Below are 20842 nucleotides of genomic sequence, written 5' to 3' on the forward strand. Positions count from 1 at the left end.
CCAGATTTATAATTAATCCACCTCAATGACTTGTTAGTAACAAATTTTTATTTCTAGCCCACTGCTCCTGGTACAGTTGGAGTCACAAACAAATGGTATAAACAATGATGTCAGAAATGTACGGCATGGGCCGGGCGTGGTGGCTCACATTTGTAATCCTAGCACTTCGGGAGGTGGAGGCAGAGGCAGAGGTGGGCGGATCACCTGAAGTCAGGAGTTCCAGAACAGAACTGGCCAACATGGCGAAACCCTGTTTCTATTAAAAATACAAAAATTAGGTGGGTATGGTGGCATATGCCTGTAATCACAGCCGGCAGGCGGGGGAGGCAGCAGAATTGCTTGAACCTGGAAGGCAGAGGTTGCAATGAGCTGAGATCAGGCCACTGCACTCTCAAAAAAAAAAAGAAAAAAAGAAAAACAAAGAAATGTATGTCATAAAAAATTTTTAAATTATTAAATGTAACAATTATTGAGATCAATCCATTTCATACGTGATATTATAATATCTATGTTTTCCACATCACTGTATCCTCAATATTGTATCTTTTGCTTTCAGAAGATATTTTGTTTTTTTGTTTTCCAAAGTGAACAATCATTCTGTCAAGCAGTCCATGTAGTCCTGAACTTAACAGCATGGACAACTATCCATTGCCTTTCTATATAGTATCAAAGCAAGAATCTGAAATTGAAATTTCCAAGCTTACATTGGTTAACAATTATAAAATACCATGATTCTAACATATAAAATGTGAAACAACTCTACTATAAAGGTCATTTCCAAATAGCTAAATCAAAACTTTATCACTCTTAACTTTCAGTAACTTAAAAATATATCCCTGGCCAGGTGCGGTGGCTCACGCCTGTAATCCCAACACTTTGGGAGGCCAAGGCGGGCAGCTCATGAGGTCAGGAGTTCAAGACCAGCCCGGCCAACCTGGTGGAAACCCCATCTCTACTAAAAATATAAAAATTAGCCGGGCATGATGGCGTGCACCTATAATTCCAGCTTACTTGGGAGGCTGAGGCAGGAGAATCGCTTGAACCCAGGAGGTAGAGGTTGCACCACTGCACTCTAGCCTGGGCAACAAAGCAAGACTCCATCTTTCAAAAAAAAAAAAAAAAAATCCACATTTTAATCAGTATCTCTACATCAAAAATTTAAATTCTAAATTCCAGTCAAATTCCAGCTCTACTTACTCTATAATTTAAAATATAAATTCCAATAAAACAAAATAAGTTTGATTCTACTAAGAGTTGACCATATTGAGATGTAACTTAGAGTGAAAGGAAAGAGATTTATCATTGGATCTTTTTGCTCCAGGTTACCCAGCTGGGAGTAACCTGAACAATAGCATTAGTTGACAATACCTCTCTTCCCTTTCCAACTGAATGCTTTACCAAATTATAATTCTGTTCCAAAATACTATGCCACCAAATAACAACACTTTTAATGAGTTGGCTGATTACCATGAAAGAGAATACTTTTCTGGGCTAGTAATACAGAACACAAACTATATATATTCAAGTAAATTATGTCAGTGTGTAAAATGAACTCAGAAGTTTGAAATCAAGGTGAAAATTATTCTTGGAAGGAAACTGAATCTTTCCAAGACTCACTATATAAAGATAATTTTTTAAATGGACCATCACAATCTCAAATAATTGCCTTGCCCACTAAACATCTAATTATTTCTCAAAGTCATGACACTTAATTGGTATGAAAAAATAATAATATAAAAAAATTAACAGTTCATAAACTAAAAAAGGCTTTCAAAAAATGTATTTTGTATCTCTATTCTGTCTGCTTTAATCCCCTCACAGGACCTAAGTCCTAAATCCACTGTTCATGGCAGGCATTCAAATGTTCGCTAAATAAATAATGAATAAGTGAAGTAGATGCAACAAATTACCTTACAGTAATATCTATATATCAAAAAGAAATTTACAAGGAGGAAGTTGCTATTTAAGCCAGTTACACACTATTCTCCTCACCTATAATCCCATGATTCAAGGAAAGCAGTATTTCTGTCCCAACTTAAAGCACTCTGGTATAGCCATACAACTGATCCCTACCTACCATGCCTATCAGAAAATGTTAGTGACAACTGAAATGAAAACTAGTAAGCATAGAAATTATCTTTAAGGGAAAAAAAATGGCATGTAGGCAAAAACTTTTTTTAATGGACCTCAGACATACAAAACTAGATTACTCATAATCTTTGGTTCCTAACACATTCTTGTCACTGGTCCAAAGTGAGTTTTCAAATCTGTTCTGCAAAAAAGAAAAATGGGCACAAACAATGAAGGGGGGTGGGGAATTTGTCCTTTTACAATTAGGAAATGTGCTATGAAGTTAACACCAAGGACATTCACGAGTTTGTACTTGAGTGCAGTGATAGCCATCATACGTTACTGCTCCTAAGAGGTGGTCAGTATGGCTATCAGAAAGAATTTGGAGCCAGAATGCCCAAATTCAAATCCTAGTTCTGCCACCTAATATTTGTGTGACTTCTGCAAGTTACTGAAATCTCTTTTATGCCTCAGTTTCTTCACCTGTAAAATAAAAGTACCTATTTCACTGCTAATACTGTTACCTTATTAATAGCTAGCTAATCTAACAGTAGCTAGTTATGGTAGAGGATTAAATGAGTTAATATACGTACAGCATTAAAGTAACGCCTGGCACATAGCAAATAAACAAACAAATAAACTCACCATGAACTACCACACTCTAAAGTTAGCTCAAAAATTTCCCTTATAACATGGGTTAAAAACTTTTTTTTTTGAGATGGAGTCTTGCTCTGTTGCCCAGGTTGTAGTGCAGAGGCACATTCTAGGCTCACTACAACCTCCGCCTCCCAGGTTCAAGCGATTGTCCTGCCTCAGCCTCCCGAGTAGCTAGGATTACAGGCACCCACCATCATGCCAGGCTAATTTTTGTATTTCTGTAGAGACGGGGTTTCACCATGTTGGCCAGGCTGGTCCTGAACTCCTGACCTCAGGTGATCTGCCCCCCTCGGCATCCCAAAGTGCTGGGATTACAGGCCTGAGCCACCAGGCCCGGCCTAAAAACTTTTAATCATAGTATCCCATGGATTCTCCTCAGTACTTATCAATGTGAGAAGAATACACTAAAGTTCAAATGTCTTCACAAAAACTCCTCTTAAATGTATTCCAACACAGTTGATCTCCCAAAAGGATCAAAACCACTTAACTGCTGAAAATCTAACATACAATTCCTTCCAAAGGTTAGTATCACAAAAAAAAAAAAAAAAAAAAAAAAAGTTAGAATTGAAACCAGAAAAAGTAAAGAGGAACTTGCTCAAGTTTCTCCACGCCGTCTTTAAATTTCATCTTCACCTTACAGTTGGTCAGGTTAATAGAAATACCTGCATTAGCATCCCAGAGAAGACAGAACTGTTTCTGTTCCAAGCAGAGTGCCTGGTCCACAGTAGGTGTTCAATGACTATATGCTGAACCAATTAATGCCTAAAAGTGAAACTACTTCTGACCTATACACCTTCCTTTCTCCATCACTGTCAAATAAACTCCGGATAATTTTTTTTTTTTTTTTGAGAACATCTAGGTTCGTAACAGCAAACCATCAATTCTGCATATGAACTGATTGCGTAGTTTGAAGAAAATAGTTAAAATACAATTTTAAAGGGGCAGAGATAATCTGTTCAAAGGAATAATCCCTCATCCTAGAATTCACTGTATTATGATTTTGAATGTAAACTTTTCATACCTTTGGGGGAAGTCACACAGGTAATTCACTACTGAAAATAAGACTCCATTTAAAAATACAGAAGAGAGCTCATCAACTCTAATTTAATATATGTTATCATGAAATTAGTTTTCCAAAGAGATCAGTACACATACAAGTCTACTTACTCAAAGAAACAAACTCTATTTTTCCACATGTCTAAATTGAGTTACTTCAGTTAACAACACTACAGGCAGGGCGCGGTCCAGCACTTTGGGAGGCTGAGGTGGGCGGATCACCTGAGGTTGGGAGTTTGAGACCAGCCTGATCAACAGGGAGAGACCCTGTCTCTACTAAAAATACAAAATTAGCCGGGCATGGTGGTGCATGCCTGTAATCCCAGCTACTTGTGAGGCTGAGGCAAGGGAATTGCTTGAACCTGGGCAGTGGAGGCTGCAGTGAGCCAAGTGCCATTGCACTTCAGCCTGGACAACAAGAGCGAAATTCCGTCTCAAAAAAAAAAACAACTATATATGAAAGCAATGTAAGCAAATGGGTATTTCTTTTTCATTTTTTCAATTATTAAATCACTTTTGTTTTTCTCACTTTATTTCTCCAAAAGCAAATGGGGCCAGGTGCAGTGGCTCATTCCAATTAATCTCCGCCCTTTGAGAGGCCAGGTCGGCAGGTCGCTTTAGGTCAGGAGTTGAGACCAGCCTAGCCAACATGGTGAAACCCCGTCTCTACTAAAAATACACACACACACAAAAAGTAGCCAGGCGTGGTGGCGCACATCTATACTCCCAGCTACTCAGGAGGCTGAGGCAGGAGAATCGCTTGAACCTGGGAGGCGAAGGCTGCAGTGAGCTGAGATCACACCACTGAACTCCAGTCAAAGCAAAACAGCACATCTCTACTGAGTTAAACTTTTCTTAATGCAAAGGTGCTACGAAATGGCCTCAACAAAGTTCCTTAGCTCAGCTGCAAAATAAGGACTGTTGGATTAGACAGTTCTCAGGGTCCCTTCCAAAAGTAAAATCCCAGGGTTCTAGGACTTGGATTTGTCTTGCTCTATACTATACTGACTACCTTTTAAAAATATGCTCAAATGACATTTTTATATGGCTAATATTTTTTAAAATTAAAATATCTATTGATAATTCAAGCAAGTGTAATTACAATAAAAGCAGACAACAGGCCAGGCACGGTGGCTCATGCCTGTAATCCCAACACTTTGGGAGGCAGAAGCGGGTGGATCACTTGAGGTCAGGGGTTCGAGACCAGCCTGGCCAACAAGGTGAAACCCCGTCTCTACTAAAAATACAAAAATTACCCAGGCATAGTGGTGTATGTTAATCCCAGCTACTTGGGAGGCTTAGGCAAGAGAATCGCTTGAACCTGGGAGGCAGAGATTGCAGTGAGTGAGACTGCACCACTGCACTTCAGCCTGGGCGACAGAGGGAGACTCCGACTCAAAAATAAGTAAAAGCAAACCGGTGTCCTAACAAGAACTTATAACATCCACTTCACAAGTATGGCACTGAATTGATCTAACTATAAATTATTTCCTGTTTCCAGGCAGTTAACCTGTTAGATCATTTAATAATTGTAGAAATCCAATCATTGTATTTAACTTCAGCCACATGTGATAAAGAAAGTTTCTACAGGTAAGATTTCTTACAGCACTAAAATACAGAATAAAGCATTTTAATTACTTGTCTACCTTGAATTTTTAATAAATACTCTTAATAAATGCTCAAATTATATACAGCCATTTTATGAATGAGATTCTCTGTCAATTCATGACTATATGAGAATCATTTCAAGGGTAATAACAGCAAGATTATGCTTTATTTCAGTGTTCACAGGGAAAATTGAACCCTAGAATAGATCTCTAAAAATTTCATCAAAGAAAAATACTGTTAATTTTCAATTGTTTAAGAAAAATCTCCAGGTATTCAGTGGGCTGCGAATGATACAACAAATTTAGATCAAATCTCAAATTTTCAAAATGCATTCAATGTTTACTTTACCATCTTTCCACCCTAGGAGTACCCTTTATCATCTTACGCAAAATGAAGACCATTTTACTTATGTCTACCAAGATGTGCAGCAACCTAAAGCATCACTGCTCTCCAAGGAACTATAATTCAGAGCACCTCAAGAAAATTTACAGCTAAGATACTAGATCAATGTAAAAAACAGGTACTAACAAAATTCTCCTAATCTCCAAATATCTATTTAAGCACCAAAATTTACTGTTTAAGAAGTCATACTTTCAACTATACACAATAACATCCTAAAACACAACAGAGTAAAGTATACATCTGGGCATCAAAACTTCCAACGCTCCAGAACTTTACCTTTCTTTTCGTTTTTAGAACAGGTGTCACTCAGTTGTCCAGGCTGGAGTGCAGTGGTGAGAGCATAGCTCACTGGAGCCTCAGACCCCTGTACTCAAGCAATCCTCTCCAACACAGCCTCTTAAGTAGCTAGGACTACAGGTGTGCCCATACCTGGCTAATTTTCTATTTTTGGTGGACATGGGGTCTCGCTATATTGCCCAGACTGGGCTCAAACTCCTAGGCTCAAGCCGTCCTTCTGTCCCAGTCTCCCAAAGCGCTGGGATTACAGGCATGAACTACTGCACCAGGCCCTCCAGAACTCTTCTAATTCAGGATACTGTATTCCTGTCCCATGCAACTACAGCTGTCATAAATAACAACATTTAGGACTTGATCATATGCAAAACCATAATACATGATAGAAAGCTATAATACAAACAGCAGAAACAAGAATTGCTAAGTTTGCTTAGTTGCGCCTATGGGTCATGAGAATCTGTCTCATTCCTGTCTAACGAGTAATCTGCAACAAAATGGAAAATAGAAAAAGACAGGTTCTCAGAGTCATCTGCTTGTTTCAAATTCAAGTCTCCAGGATTTGGCTGCTCATCAACTTCCAGTAGTAAGGCATTGTAAGAATCTTTAGTTAAAAACTTTATAGTCTCATGCTGGACTACTCCTCAAGCAAAATAATTTTTAAAAAGTTTTAAAAAAAGGGTTTTAAACTCATATGCCACTTTTCATTGTAATGTAAAGAAGTTCTTTTAGGAAGATTAACATTCTACATTTTTAATCTTAGGCTTCAAATATTTCAAAGTACCAGAACAAATCTATGTTCTCAGCTACAACTCACCAATAAAAAACCAGAGGTGATGACTCCACTAAGTCCCCAAACAAAAAACTTGAATATAACTTCCCAGAAATGTGAATTTGTAGCATCCTATATCATCAGCTCTATAAACCCGGAGGCATATGCCATTCTTACCTTATCCTTTTCATGTGGAAGAAGGGACACTGGAGGTAAACAGGAAAGAGACTCACAACACTCTTTCCCATCCACATTGGTTGCTTTAGTGTTGAGTCGATAAAGAGGTCCATCTTTAAGAAGTCTGCCATGGCCAATGGCACGTTTAATAGCCAATCGTAACTGCTGGTGAAAGCCAGAGGCAGCACTGCCTCCAAATAACGCAGACACATCCTTCTGACCTTTCAAAAAACGTTCAATGCTTTTCAAAGTTGAGCCACCAGACTCTGCCAAGCCCTCAACTGCCCGCTTTATCAGTTTATTCCAATCCACATTTTGTTTATTATCCAATTTTCCATGGTTCCGAGGCTTAGGAAGTGCTATTCGCCCAGGATTATCAGGATCTTTATAGGAATTGAGTCCTTTATTTGAGACTTTTAAAATCGTTCCATCTTTAACACTCAACTCCAACTGTTCTAAAACAGTTTTACGATCTAAGCCATGGGATGAAGACACAGCATTGCATATCCTTTCTTCTGAAGGACGCTGTTTCTGCTTTTTCACTTTTTTGATGGCCTCCAAAATCCACTCAGTATAAAGCGGGTTTGCGAGTTTTACCATGGTGAAGGATTCTGTATATCCATAGAGTCGTTATCCCTTATCCTGATGCTGAGTAAGTTTTACACCATGGAAACCAAGATTCTCGGAGGCTGGGAACCAGTTAACCATAGCATACAAGTTTTCTGGCCTAAGTCCTTCCTCCTTTCACAAAACAGAATGCCTCCCCAATTGTACTATAGAAACCAAAGCAACCTGTTGTTTGAAATGTCTTCCAACTTCCCAACGAATTTCTCAATAGCACCACACATAGGTCTCGTCATAAAGCTGTAAGAACTCAAGAATATTTCATTCCCGGCTTCAGAGCAGAAAAATGTGCATCTTATGCCTGAAAAGCAATGAAAACAAGGTCAGTTTTCTGCCAACACCTATTTCGAACGAAAATAAGCATCCTCATCTTAAAGCAATCAAACAGCAAGTGTTGAGTGGGCACCCTTGCGAATTTCCAAACTTATCTATTAACATTCCAAAACAATCATGTATGTAAACCACTGGGATAAAAAACAAAAGAAAAAAAAAGATGAGTAATTAGGATACAATGAGGAAACACGATGAGTTTTCTAAGAACGACCTTAAGCTACCACTAACCAGAAGGGGTGATGGCTATTCTGTACTCCGCAATCTCTGCTCACCAGTCTAGGAATTTCAACTCTTCCTTGACATCTTTCCCCAAGAAACTAGTCAGCACTTCAACAAGTATCTGGATTAGTAGAAAGAATCCTGCAATGAAAGTAAGAGTGAATCTTTCACCTTTCAAAATTCTAGACATTCAGAGTGGACAAAAACAGTCAATAAGATAGGCAGAAAACGATTGAGAAAATTTTAGCTATTTCTTATATGAAAAGAAACAATGAATACAATATGCATGCCCAGTTTATAATTTAAGTACAGTATTACCTTAATCTTTCCTAATGGAAACAAAAATACTATTGAAAATAGCCTAGGGTGAAAGTGCTGCCTGAATTTAACAATAATTCACTTACATTCAAATTTTAAGAATTATATGCTGATAGCTTCTCCTAACCCAAACTAAGATGTTTCCTTACATTCAAATTTTAAGAATTATATGCTGATAGTTTCTCCTAACCCAAACTGTTTCCTTACATTCAAATTTTAAGAATTATATGCTGATAGGTTCTCCTAACCCAAACTAAGATGTTTCTATTCATATGCTGAAGAGAGTCACAACTGTCAAACTGCATATAAGTAATCCATAGTCAGGAAAACTAGACGTGAGGAAGGCCCAGCATCACTGGGGTCAACGCACATACTACCTATCAAATGTACAGTACAGAAAAAGAAATGTACTGGCTACTTGTGGGTCTAAAGAGACACCCAAATAATAAAGATATAAATTCAAGATTGCTGTCCTGAAACGAACACTAATAAAACATAAACACAAATGTACTGTCTCTCTGAATCAAAGTCAGTATCCTTACAAAAGAATCTGGTAGATGCAATTTTATTTAATCACTAAAATACTGAATTCTAAATCTAACTCTTTTACCTCCAAAACTAAGTTTAACTGAGTGTTTTTTAGAACTTCTGCTCTCATTCTAGAGATCATTTGCATTACAATATAAACAATGCTAGACAAATGGCTCCCACAGCAACTATTCTTAGTGGTGACATTAAAATCAAACGGAAAACTAATACACACTAGGAAAGAGATATTACTATTAACTCTGATAGGAAAGAAAAGAGTGAAGCAAACATTCAAATCTGAGCCAAGATTTGTTTTTAAATTAGCTGCCTAAATAGAAGCCCCCTGGGACAGCTATGCTTCAATTTGGTGAGGGTCTCAAGAGGGTAGATATCAGAGTATTATTACTCCAAGCAAGTTCATTATACAGATATTAAGTCTAAACTAAAAGAGAAGCTACAACCTGAGTTTAAGAAGCTGGGAACGAACGTCCTAATTGACTAAGTTTCGCAGGTAAAAAAATGAGTGACAGTCACTCATTGTCTTTCCGGCCGGGATTGTCATCAGTCTCCCGGTCTTCGGAAAGTCAAGCGTCTGCAGCCTCGGATCTTAACTCCCGGAAAGTACGCTAGCAGCTAAAGCGAGCGCAACTCGCTTCCGACAGTCCTTCCCGTCCCCATTCCCCACCCCCAAACACGTCTTCGCGCTCTCTTTTCAAAGAGCGAGAAACTTTAAAAACTTGGATCGGCACAGCCCCGCAGCTCGCCGACTGGCGCTACGCCGTTTCCACGCGATGGAAACAGACCCAGAGCACAAGTTAACAATGAAATCACGTGAAGGAGTTCAGACCGGTGCATCGCCCCGGCCCAGCTCCGCACCCTAAGCTCTGGGGGCCGGCTCGAGGGCGGCGCGGGGTGCTGGGAGCCTGACAGTAGCGCACTGAGCCAAGCGGCGAGGTTGACAGGCGCCCGGCCTCCCCTCGGCGGCGGGGCTGACAGCCCGGCAGACACAACACCACACGTGCTGCGCCTCGCACCACAACACCCGCCGGCCTGTCAGCCCCGCTCGCTGCCTCAGCCCGGCTCGGATCCCCGCGCCCCCGGTCAGAGCCCAAGCCGGAGCCGGAACCCGAGCCAGAGCACGAGCGCCCGCGAGCGCGGGGAGAGAGCGACCCCGGCCCCCGGCCGGCACGCGCGCGGCGGGCGGGTGGCCGCGCCCCGAGGGAGACGGGCTCGCCGCTCCCGCCAGCCGAGGCTCGCGGCCTGGCCGCTCGCCGCCCGCCCACCCCGCCCGGGCTCCCCAGGGCGGGCCCGGCCGGCGGGTGGGCGGCGAGGGGCCCGGGACGGGCGGGCCGGCGCGGCGCGCGGGCCGCGGGCTGGGGGCCAGGCGGGGGCGCGGGGCGGCGCGCGGAGCACTCCGGCACGGCGCCCCAGCCGCGAGGCCCCTGGCGCAGAGCAGCGGAGGCGGCGCATGCCGCGTCGGAAACTGCAGCGGCCCGCCGACCCCGCGAGGCAGCGGAGTGGGCCCTGGAGCGGCTCAGCCTCGGGCTGGGCGGCCAGAGGCTGCCGGGGACGGCCCCTCGGCTACTTACCGGGAGGAAGTAGAGCCCGGATCCCGGAGACGCGGGCCGGACCGCCGAGATGCCCCAAACTGACACGGCCGCCATCTTGGAGACAGTGAGCTCCAGCCGGGGGGAGGGGAGGCGAGGCGGCGGAACAGCCGCGGGGGGAGGGGAGCGTCGCGAGGGAACGGCGGCCTGGGGGAGGGAGCGGGAAGAGCCTGGGCGGGAGGCGAGGGGAGGCGGAGGCCCGGCAGCGCGGGAGGGGGGCGGCCGGGAGCGGGAAGAGCTGGGCCGAGAGCCGGGAAAGGCCGGAGGGCGGGGCGGGGCAGAAGGGAAGAGCCGGCCGGCGGGGTCACGTGGGGCCGGTACAAAAGGCCAAAGCCAGGGTGGGAGGAGGACTCGGTGGGGCTGGAGGCCGTTGAGCGTGGCCTCCTTCTGTACCTTCTCACGCGTTTAAGTCAGACAGCGACCCGGGAGAAGAGCTGGTGCACCCCATGCCACCACTGGGGAAACTGAGGGCAGGCGCCTGGGTGGGGTGGCTTCAGTGTGGCACGGAAATCCGGCAGCCACGCAGGATGGGAACTCTCGGCGGCGTCTGTTTACAGTTAGTGAGCCCTCCCTCCCCACTCATTTGCCTGCAGAGCGACTGTCCGGAGCCCGAGACCGGGGTCCGCCCGAGGGCGGGGCCTGAGGGGCTGCGAGGAGGCGATTTCCCGTCCTCACCCCTGGCTGCTCGTCTCAGCCACCGACGGCTCTCTTCTGTTGGTGGGAAGATTGGGGAGAGGGTGGAACCAGCGGCACCCGTCTTAAGCCTTTCAGCAGTGACTTCATTTTTTCCCTCCCCCAGCAGCTGAGAGGGTTCTTGGACCTCACTAGAGCTATTTTATGGGAAACTACACAGACCTGGGTCATGTGACTTGGACAAGGTCACACAGCTAGTGTGTGGCGCACACCTGAGCCTGGGACTGAGATTTGTCTTATTCCAAAGCCGGTCTTCTCTTCTTGCCCTGTGCAGAGCTCGTGTCCATACTTAGAGCGGAACCAGGAGCAGGCACTTTGTGGCCTGCCTGTCCTCTACTGGCTGCATGGACGTTTCTTTGGCTTGCCTTTCATTTAGTTTAAACTATCTGATGCAGAGATTGAGTCATACTTTTTTTTTTTTTTTTTTTGAGACAGTCTCGCTCTGTCGCCCAGGCTGGAGTGCAGTGGTGCGATCTTGGCTCACTGCAACCTCAAACTCCCGGGTTCAAGCGATTCTCCTGCCTTATCCTCCCGAGTGGCTGGGACTACAGGCGCCCGCCACCATGCCTGGCTTATTTTTGTATTTTTAGTAGAGAAGGGGTTTCACCATATTGGCCAGGCTGCTGGTCTCGACCTCCTGACTTCAAGTGATCCGGCCTCCTCGGCCTGCCAAAGTGCTGGGATTACAGGTGTGAGACACTGTACCTGGCCGAGTCATACTTTTTTTTTTTTTCCTGCATTCACTGGAAAGACAGTAGACATGAAAAAGACATATTAACTGTTCAATCGTTTACATGGAAGTGTATCCTGCTGCCAGACCTTTATCTGCCCTGTCCCCAACCCTGTACGACCGACCCCACCTAGACTGTCGCCCCCAATACCTCATTGTATCTCAGCTTTAGCTTTTATGGGCCTCCCTCTCACCCATTGCCTTAACTTCCATGCTGACTTCCTCTTCTGAACTTCTGTAGTAGTATCATTTGCTCTACTCATTTTGGACTTATATGTGGTCTATCTATCTATATATTCCGAATACATTTCCTGGTAAATGTTCTCCTATAATGACTTTGCATCTCCAGCGCTTAGAATAATGTTGTACAAGTACTGTAGTAGATAGTTAAAAAAAAAAAAATGTCGCTCGTGAATGAACAATTTTTTAAGCCGTTAAGAAAGCCGGTCGTGGTGGGGCGCTCCTGTAGCCCAGCTACTCGGGAGGCCTGCTTGAGGCCAGAAGTTCCAGGCTGCAGTGAGCTATGATCGCCACTGCACTCCAGCCTGGGAGACCCAGCGAGAGAGAACCCAAACTTTTCTATCTGTCCCGTCTCCACTCTAATCCGTAGCCCCCTACCTTCCATACCATAGACTCTGGGCCATTCAATAAGAATAGTAACTTTTCAGATGATGGTACAGCCAAATCAATATCCTGACACTGACAGAAACAGAAGTGTAATGTAGTGAGGTTGACTGAGTTGCCCTTCATCACCTACTTCCAAGCCCCATCTCCAAAGCAGTAGAGAAATTTGGAATACATGATAATCCAATAGAAAGGATCTCTTTCATCCTGGATGAATCAGATAGACACATTCTCAGGTAAAATGGCCCCCGTTTGTAATGAAATCACCTCCAGGAATAAAAAATATATATATATGTTCTCTTTTAGTAGAATAGGCAGATTTTTATTTCCCAAAGAGGGCAGGTAAAGTCATATTAATACAAAGACAATGAGTTCTTCATGTGAGACTATAGTGTGCCCTTCAGAAGAAAAATAATACAGAGATGAGTTGTGTTTACTTTTGGATAATTTGGAAGAAAACTGGCCACAGCCATCCCTCTGAAAAGACCAAACTGGGGATTAAACAGTAGCAAGAATTTAAAACAATTTGTAACAACAAAGTATAGTTGAGCTTTTCACACAGCTTCCATAAAGAATCTGTGCTTTACATTTGCATAACTAAATGGCACATTCAGGAGGTCTTCTCAAAATAAAAATCTTGCAACAAAGACAGATTAAAGTCCTCATCATTTGCAAGTTAAAAGCAATCTGCACTCTGAAAGGATAGTTTTTCTTAGCTCAAACTTTACTCTGATTCAGCCCTGTGGAGCTGGCAGCTAAAGGTTATTTCCCCCTTGCATATTTTGCTCTAGGAATCCCTGCCTTTTCACTTGTACTTGTTAATTATGTCTTATACAGAGTCCATGCCAGCCTGAAATTGGAAGATTGCTCTGTCCTGGTTTCAACAGAAAAAATCTTTAGTCCATTTACATTTAATATAATTACTGGTATATTTGGATGTATGCCCAACCTCTTACCATTTATTTTGGATCACCTATTTCACATCCCTTGTTCTCTGCTTTTTGCCTTCTTTTGAATTAATTAAAATATTTTAACTATATCATTAACCCCTCTATTAATTTTTAAATTATACATTACTAGTTTTAGAGATTACAACATTGCTTTTTGACTTACTACCTTCTAATAAATAATTACTTTTATCACTTCCCCAGTAATGCTAAGACATTAAAATACTGTCTCCCACCTACCCATCTCCCTTCTGTGTTTATTGTTGTCATGGATTTTAACTGTGTATTTTAAGCCCCACAAGAATTTATACTTATTGTTCTGTTCAATAAATACTCATTTAGATTAACCTACATATTTATCCTTATATTGCTCTTCATTCCAATATGTGTTTCTGTGCTTCTGGCGGAAGGTTTTCTTTCTATTTGAATAATTTCTCTGTTTTACAGTGGGTCTGCTGATGACAAGTTCTCTCCAAGGTTGTTTGAGTTTTTACTTTTTGTTTTTTGTGGGGTTTTATTGCCTAAAACTTTGCATTGTCGTTCATATTTTTGCTGGGTATAGCATTCTGGTTTGGCAGGGTTTTTTTGTTTTGTTTTTTTGTTTTTTTTCCCCAGCACTCTGAAGATGTTTTTCCATTGTCTTCTGATTTCTATCACTCCCTTTTATTCCTTTGAAAGTAATGTCTTTTTGCCTCTGACTCCTTTAGGATTTTTTCTTATCTTTAGTTGTCAACAGCTTTACTATGATGTGTCTAGATGTGGTTTTCTTTGTATTTGTCCTACTTAGGTTCGTGAGTGCAATGGGTGTACACGGAGTCCGTTGCATTTGTGGGTTTATATCTTTTAGGAAATTCTTGGTCACTATCTCTTCTCTCTCCTTTTCTTTTAGGGTTTAAATTATACATATGTCAGAATTTTTCATTGCTTACCATCTGTATTTCTTATCATCTTTTTCCCCACCTTTTTTTTCTCTATGCATGAGTCGGTATATTTTCTATTTAATTGTGTACTTTTAAACCCAATTGTGAACTCTTAATTTTGGTTATTATATTTTTAAGTTCTAGAATTTTCACGATTCTTAAAATCAAATTCATTTGGAGAAATTATTTATTTATATATGTATTTTCTCTGCTGTTGCCTCTATTTTCTTGAACATACCAATCCTAGATTTTTTTTAACCCTAGACATTTTAAAGCTCTTTCTGATCATTACAATAGCTGAATCTTCTGTGGATCTATTTCTATTGTATATTCTTTCCATTGGTTTGGGTCATTTTTTTCCTGGCCCTTAGCTTGTCTGAGAATTTTAATAGAATGTCACACATTCAAGTATGAAAATTGTAGAGGCTCTGGATAGTATTATCTTCATCCAGAGAAGGATTCCCACTCTCCTTTGCAAAGCATTTAGAGTGAGAGCTAATCACCTTAATCAACCAGAGACTGAGTTAACTTGGGGTTGGGTTTTGGCAAGATTTAATTCACCTCTTTTCTGCTGCTGCTTCCAGTAGCATAAGCCTCTGAGGGTTCCAACTGAGAGTTGTGTGTGTTCCCTGGGACCCTTCATCCCAATGGATACTGAAGTCTAATTGTTGTTTCTGCAGAACCATGAGACGGTCAAAATCTCTTCACTCTGCTTTTCAGAAGCTTTCTGCTTAGCTTTTTAACCTTCTGTCTCGTGCATCTTCAGAATTTGGAAAATGACTTGAGGGAGACTGACAGTATTGGGCTCAATTATTTACCCCTCCCTTCTCACTGGGAATCTGGCCCCTCTTGTTCTTAAGTTTCTCTCTCCAACCTTGCTGAACTGGCAGAATCATCCCTGGTGGTGTCTTTGCCTATTAGGGCCTCTTTCTGTACTCAGAACCAAAACTCAGACTCTGGCCTTATGCCCAGAATTTCCCCAAGGAACAAAGGTACTGCTGAATGTCAGCTCACCTCTACATACAGTTTCCCCTTCTCTGAGATTGTGTCCTCATAAGTCCTGGTTGCTTCAGCAGCTCACTGATGCCTTCAAACAGATGTTTTATGCTTTAGCTGGCTCTCCTAATTGTTTTCAGCTGGATTATTGGTTGGCTATAAGTACCCCCATCATACTCAGAACCAGGAAATGTTTTTCAAATGAAAGGATCTTGCCTTCCCCTCAGTAAAACAAAATAAATGTCTGAACAAGGTTCTGCCTGAGGTATCAAGATATAGTTTACAACACTGTCTGTGTATCAGAATCATCTCAGTACTTTTTAATAAGTAAAAGAGTCCAAAATTCCATACCAGACCTACTAGATCTGAGTTTCTGAGAGATTAATTTGGCTCTGTATTTTAAAATGCTTTCCAGGTATGAACATTTGCTCTGACAACAATTAAGTAATGGGGACTGGATTTATCCTCCCCTCTTAAACATCTGGAATAAAAAATAGTTTTCTGACATAGGTTTTCTGACAAAATATATGAAACAATGGTTTTCAGACATTCGACAATAGACAGTGTAGGACACTGATTGCTAAGGTAAGAGAAGTAAACAAGTTGAGCCATCTAATTGCCCCAGCCTACTGCCTTGCAACAGTTTCCAGGCCACAGGACAGGCAGTGGCAGAGCCCAAAACCCAGTAATACTGCTGACTTGAGGATAATCAAGGATATCAGGATTCAGGGAGGCCAACGTAGCTAAAGTTTGGAGGACAGAGAACCAGAAAGGGGAAAGCTACATAGACATACAACTTCAAATATCTACAGAGGGGTCCTTTTACTTCTTTGGATGAGCATTGATTTGTACATATTTGAGAAGAGACTAATTGGAAACTAATTGGGAAAACAAACCACCAAAAAAAGGCAGGAAAAACAATTCCCAGAGCTCCCGTATGAATGGAAATTGTGCCTGTTTTCACCAGCCAGAATGGGAAGACCTGTCTGTACATTTTGTACTTAGTCCTCAGGAGGGTGTCATCTTGGTACTGAAAATGAATTTGCCTATATTAAAAGGAACGTGGGGGATTTGAAGAAATAATGGCTGAAATAGTCCCAAATTTAATAAAAACTATAAACCCACAAATTCAAGGCATTCAAATAACACTAAGCAGAATATAAAATTGTAACCACACCAAGGCACATTATAGTAAAATTGCTGAAACCAGGCGAAAGTCTTAGCCAGAAAAAAAAGATAATACACAGGAAAGAACAAAGACAGGAATTACATTAGACTTGTTATTAGAAACTATTCAACCAAGAAAAAAAGTCTTCAGGTTGCTGAAAGATTTTAAAAAATCAACCTAGAATTCTTTACTCAGCAAAAATGTCTTTCAGAAATGGAAGAGAAATAAAAATGTTTCAGACAAAAAAGAAAAAAGTGGCTGGGTGCAGTGGCTCATGCCTGTAATCCCAACACTTTGGGAGGCTGAGGCAGGTGGATCACCTGAAGTCAGGGGTTCAAGAGCAGCCTCTCCAACATGGTGAAACTCTGTCTCTACTAAAAATACAAAACAGCCGGGCATGGTAGCACATGCCTGTAGTCCCAGCTACTTGGGAGGCTGAGGCAGGAGAATCGTTTGAAGCCGGTAGGCGGAGGTTGTAGTGAGCCAAGATCATGCCATTGCGCTTCAGCTTGGGTAACAGTGTGAGATCTGTCTCAAAAAAAAAAAAAAAGAAAGAAAGAAAAGAAAAAAAGCAACTGGGTGCAGTGGCTCACACCTGTAATCCCAGCACGATAAGAGCCCAAGGGAGGAGGATCGCTTGACACCAGGAGTTCAAGACCAGCCTAGGCAACATAGTGAGACCCCCATCTCTATAAAAAAAAAAAAAAAAAAAATTGAAAAATAGCTGGGTGTGGTGGTGCATGCCTGTAATTCCAGCTACTTGAGAGGCTGAGGTGGGAGGACTGCCTGAGCCTAGGAGGTCAAGGCTGCAGTGAGCCATGATTGTGCCACTGCACTCCAGCCTGAGTGACAGAGCAAGACCTTGTCTCAAAAAAAAAAAAAGGAATAAAGGGAGGGAGACAGGGGAGGGAGGGAAAGAAAAAAGCTAAGATAGTTTGTCACTAGAAAATATGAACTTCCAGAGCAAGACTTTGTCAGAAAGAAAGAGAGAGAGAGCTAAGGTAGTTTATCAGTAGCAAGCATGAACTTCCAGGAATATTGAAGATACTTCTTCAAAAATAATGGGAAAGGATACTAGACTGAAATTTTGATTTACAGATAAATGTTAAGAACTCTGTAATTGTGAAATGTGTGGATAAGTACAATTTTTTTATTCTTTATAAGATGATTGTGTAAGGCAAATTAATAATGTATTATGGGGTTTAAAACTTATGTAATAGTAAAATGGATAATAGGGGGAATGTGGAGAAATGGGAATAATGGTTACAAAGTTTTACACTGTACATATAGTGGCAAATCATCATTTGAAGGTAGACTGTAGTAAGCTAAAGATGCATATTGTAAACCTTACAACAACCACTGAAAGTAATAATAAAACTACAGTACAGCTACTAGGCCAATAGGGAAATAAAAGAGTAACAAAACTACTCAATTTAGAAGAAAATAGGAAAAGACGAAAAAGAGTAAAAGCTAGATTAGACAAATAGAAAACTATAGCAAGATGATACACTTAAACTCAACTATATTGATAATTATATTAAATATAAGTGGTCTAAACATCAAATTAAAAAGCAGAGATTATCAGATTGTATATAAAAGCAAGAGCAAAGTATGTGCTGTCCACAGAAACACATTTTAGATAAAAGACACAAAAATGTTAAATGCAAAAGAATGAAAAATACATGCCAGGCAAACACTAACCAAAAGAATGATGGAGTGACAGTGTTACTATCAGACAGATTTCAGAACAGGGAATATTACCAGGAATAAAGATGAATAGTTCAGAATGATACAAGAGTCAATTTGTCAAATAGACACAACAATCCAAAATGCTTATGGAACAAATAACAGGCCTACAAAATGCTGAATCAAAAACTGAGAGCCACCGGGCATGGTGGCTCATGCCTATAATCCCAGCATTTTGGGAGACCAAGGCAGGCTGATCACAAGGTCAGGCATTTGAGACCAGCCTGTCCAACATGGTGAAACCCCATCTCTACTAAAAATACGAAAATTAGCCGGGCGTGGTGGCGCATGCCTATAATCCCAGCTACTCAGGAGGCTGAGGCAGGAGAATCACTTGAACCTAGGAGGCAGAGGTTGCAGTAAGCTGAGACTGAGCCACTGCAGTCCAGCCTGGGTGACAGAGTGAGACTCTGACTCAAAAAAATAAAAAATAAAAAAATACTGAGCACCTAAAGGAAAAATAGAGAAATACACAATTAAAGTTTAGGATTTCAACACTATGTTAATAATTGATGTTTTTAAGGAGAAAGAAAAGGAGTAATGATATAGAATACTTGAACAATATTGTCAATTAACTTGAGCTACTTGTTTGTAGGACATTGTACCCAACAACAAAAGAATCCATGTACTCTGCCAGCATGCAGAAAATATTCACCAAGATAGACTATGTTCTGTGTTGTAAAATACATTTCAATAAATTTAAGAGATTAAAATTATATGAAGTGTGATCGCTGATCAAAGTGAAATTAGTCTGGAAAACAAAATATTTGCAAATCAAACAACGTTAAGTCAAAGAGAAGTTAGAAATGACAAGAGAAGTTAGAAAACTTCTAAAACATATGTTCAAGAAATTTGAACAGATGTTTCATTGAATGCACATAAAAAGAAACACATCAAAATTTATGGAATACAGCTAAATCTATACCTAGAGAGAAATGTAAATGGTCTTATTAGAAGAAATATCTCAAATCCATTAACTAAGCATCTACTCAAAAAAATTGGAAAAGAAAGAACAAGCCCCATAGTAAGTAAAAAGGAGGAAATAGGCGCCAGGCGGGGTGGCTCAAGTCTATAATCCCAGCACTTTGGGAGGCCGAGGCGGGTGGATCACGAGGTCAGGAGATCGAGACCATCCTGGCTAACACGGTGAAACCCCGTCTCTACTAAAAAATACAAAAAACTAGCCGGGCGAGGTGGCGGGCGCCTGTAGTCCCAGCTACTGGGGAGGCTGAGGCAGGAGAATGGCGTAAACCCGGGAGGCGGAGCTTGCAGTGAGCTGAGATCTGGCCACTGCACTCCAGCCTGGGCGACACAGCGAGATTATGTCTCAAAAAAAAAAAAGGAGGAAATAATGAAGAGCACCAATCAATGAAATGGAAAGCAGAAAAGCAATAGAGAAAATCAAAGAAACCAAAGGACTTCTTTGAAAAGCTTAATAAAATTGATAAAGTTCTAAGAAGATTGACTAGGAAAACAGAAAGCATAAATTAACAATATGAGGAATGAAAACAACTATAGACTTTTTAAGTGCATTAAAAAAAACAAGGAATATTGTGAACAACTTTATGGCAATACATTTAAGAACTAGATTGAATGAAAAAAATTCCTTGGAAGACAATGTACTGAAAGTCACGTAAGAATAAGTAGATGATTTGAATAATCCTGTATCTATAAAAATGACAAAATGTATAGGTAAAAGTCAGGCACAGATCATTTCACTGAAAAGTCATCCAGATTGAATATCTAGAATATCCTACAAACAACTACTAGAATTAATAAGTTTATCGAGGTTGCAGGATATAAGATCAACATATGGCCAGGCATCATGGCTAATGCCTGTAATCCCAGCACTTTGAGAGGCCAGGCGGGTAGATCACGTGGTCAGGAGATAAGCCCCAACATAGTGAAACCCCATCTCTGCTAAAAATAGAAAAATTAGCTGGGCATGGTAGTGTGTGCCTGTAGTCCCAGTTACTCAGGAGGCTGAGGTAGGAGAATCGCTTGAACCCGGAAGGCAGAGGTTGCAGAGAGCCGAGATCCCACCATTGCACTCCAGCCGGGCGGCAGAGCGAGACTCCGTCTCAAAAAAAAAAAAAAAAAGATCAACATACAAACATGAAGTATAAAACAACAACCCAATCCAAAAATGGTCAAGAGATTTGAACCGATGTTTTTCCAAAGAAAATATACAAATTACCAATAAACACGTAAAAAAGATGCTCAACATGACTAATCATTAGGGAAATCCAAAATCAAAACCACAATGAGATTATCATTTCACACCCACTAGGATGGCTACTAACAAAACACACAAAATGGCTGGGCACAGTGGCTCACGCCTGTAATCCCAGCACTT

At 41.4% G+C, this 20842-nt stretch overlaps 1 protein-coding gene across 1 annotated transcript in view; it reads right to left on the reverse strand.

Annotated features, from left to right (window-relative positions):
* The window catches only part of KAT6A (lysine acetyltransferase 6A), a 122046-nt gene extending 111281 nt beyond the window's left edge, over positions 1-10765 (reverse strand). The window contains 2 exon segments of the mRNA XM_017885315.1: positions 7034-7958; positions 10645-10765. Coding sequence (XP_017740804.1) covers positions 7034-7633 — 600 coding nt within the window. The 5' untranslated portion in view covers positions 7634-7958; positions 10645-10765.
* Between the last annotated feature and the right edge of the window lie 10077 nt (positions 10766-20842).

The sequence above is a fragment of the Rhinopithecus bieti genome, unplaced genomic scaffold, assembly GCF_001698545.2.
Source record: "Rhinopithecus bieti isolate Rb0 unplaced genomic scaffold, ASM169854v2 scaffold_13689, whole genome shotgun sequence".
NCBI lineage: Eukaryota > Metazoa > Chordata > Mammalia > Primates > Cercopithecidae > Rhinopithecus > Rhinopithecus bieti.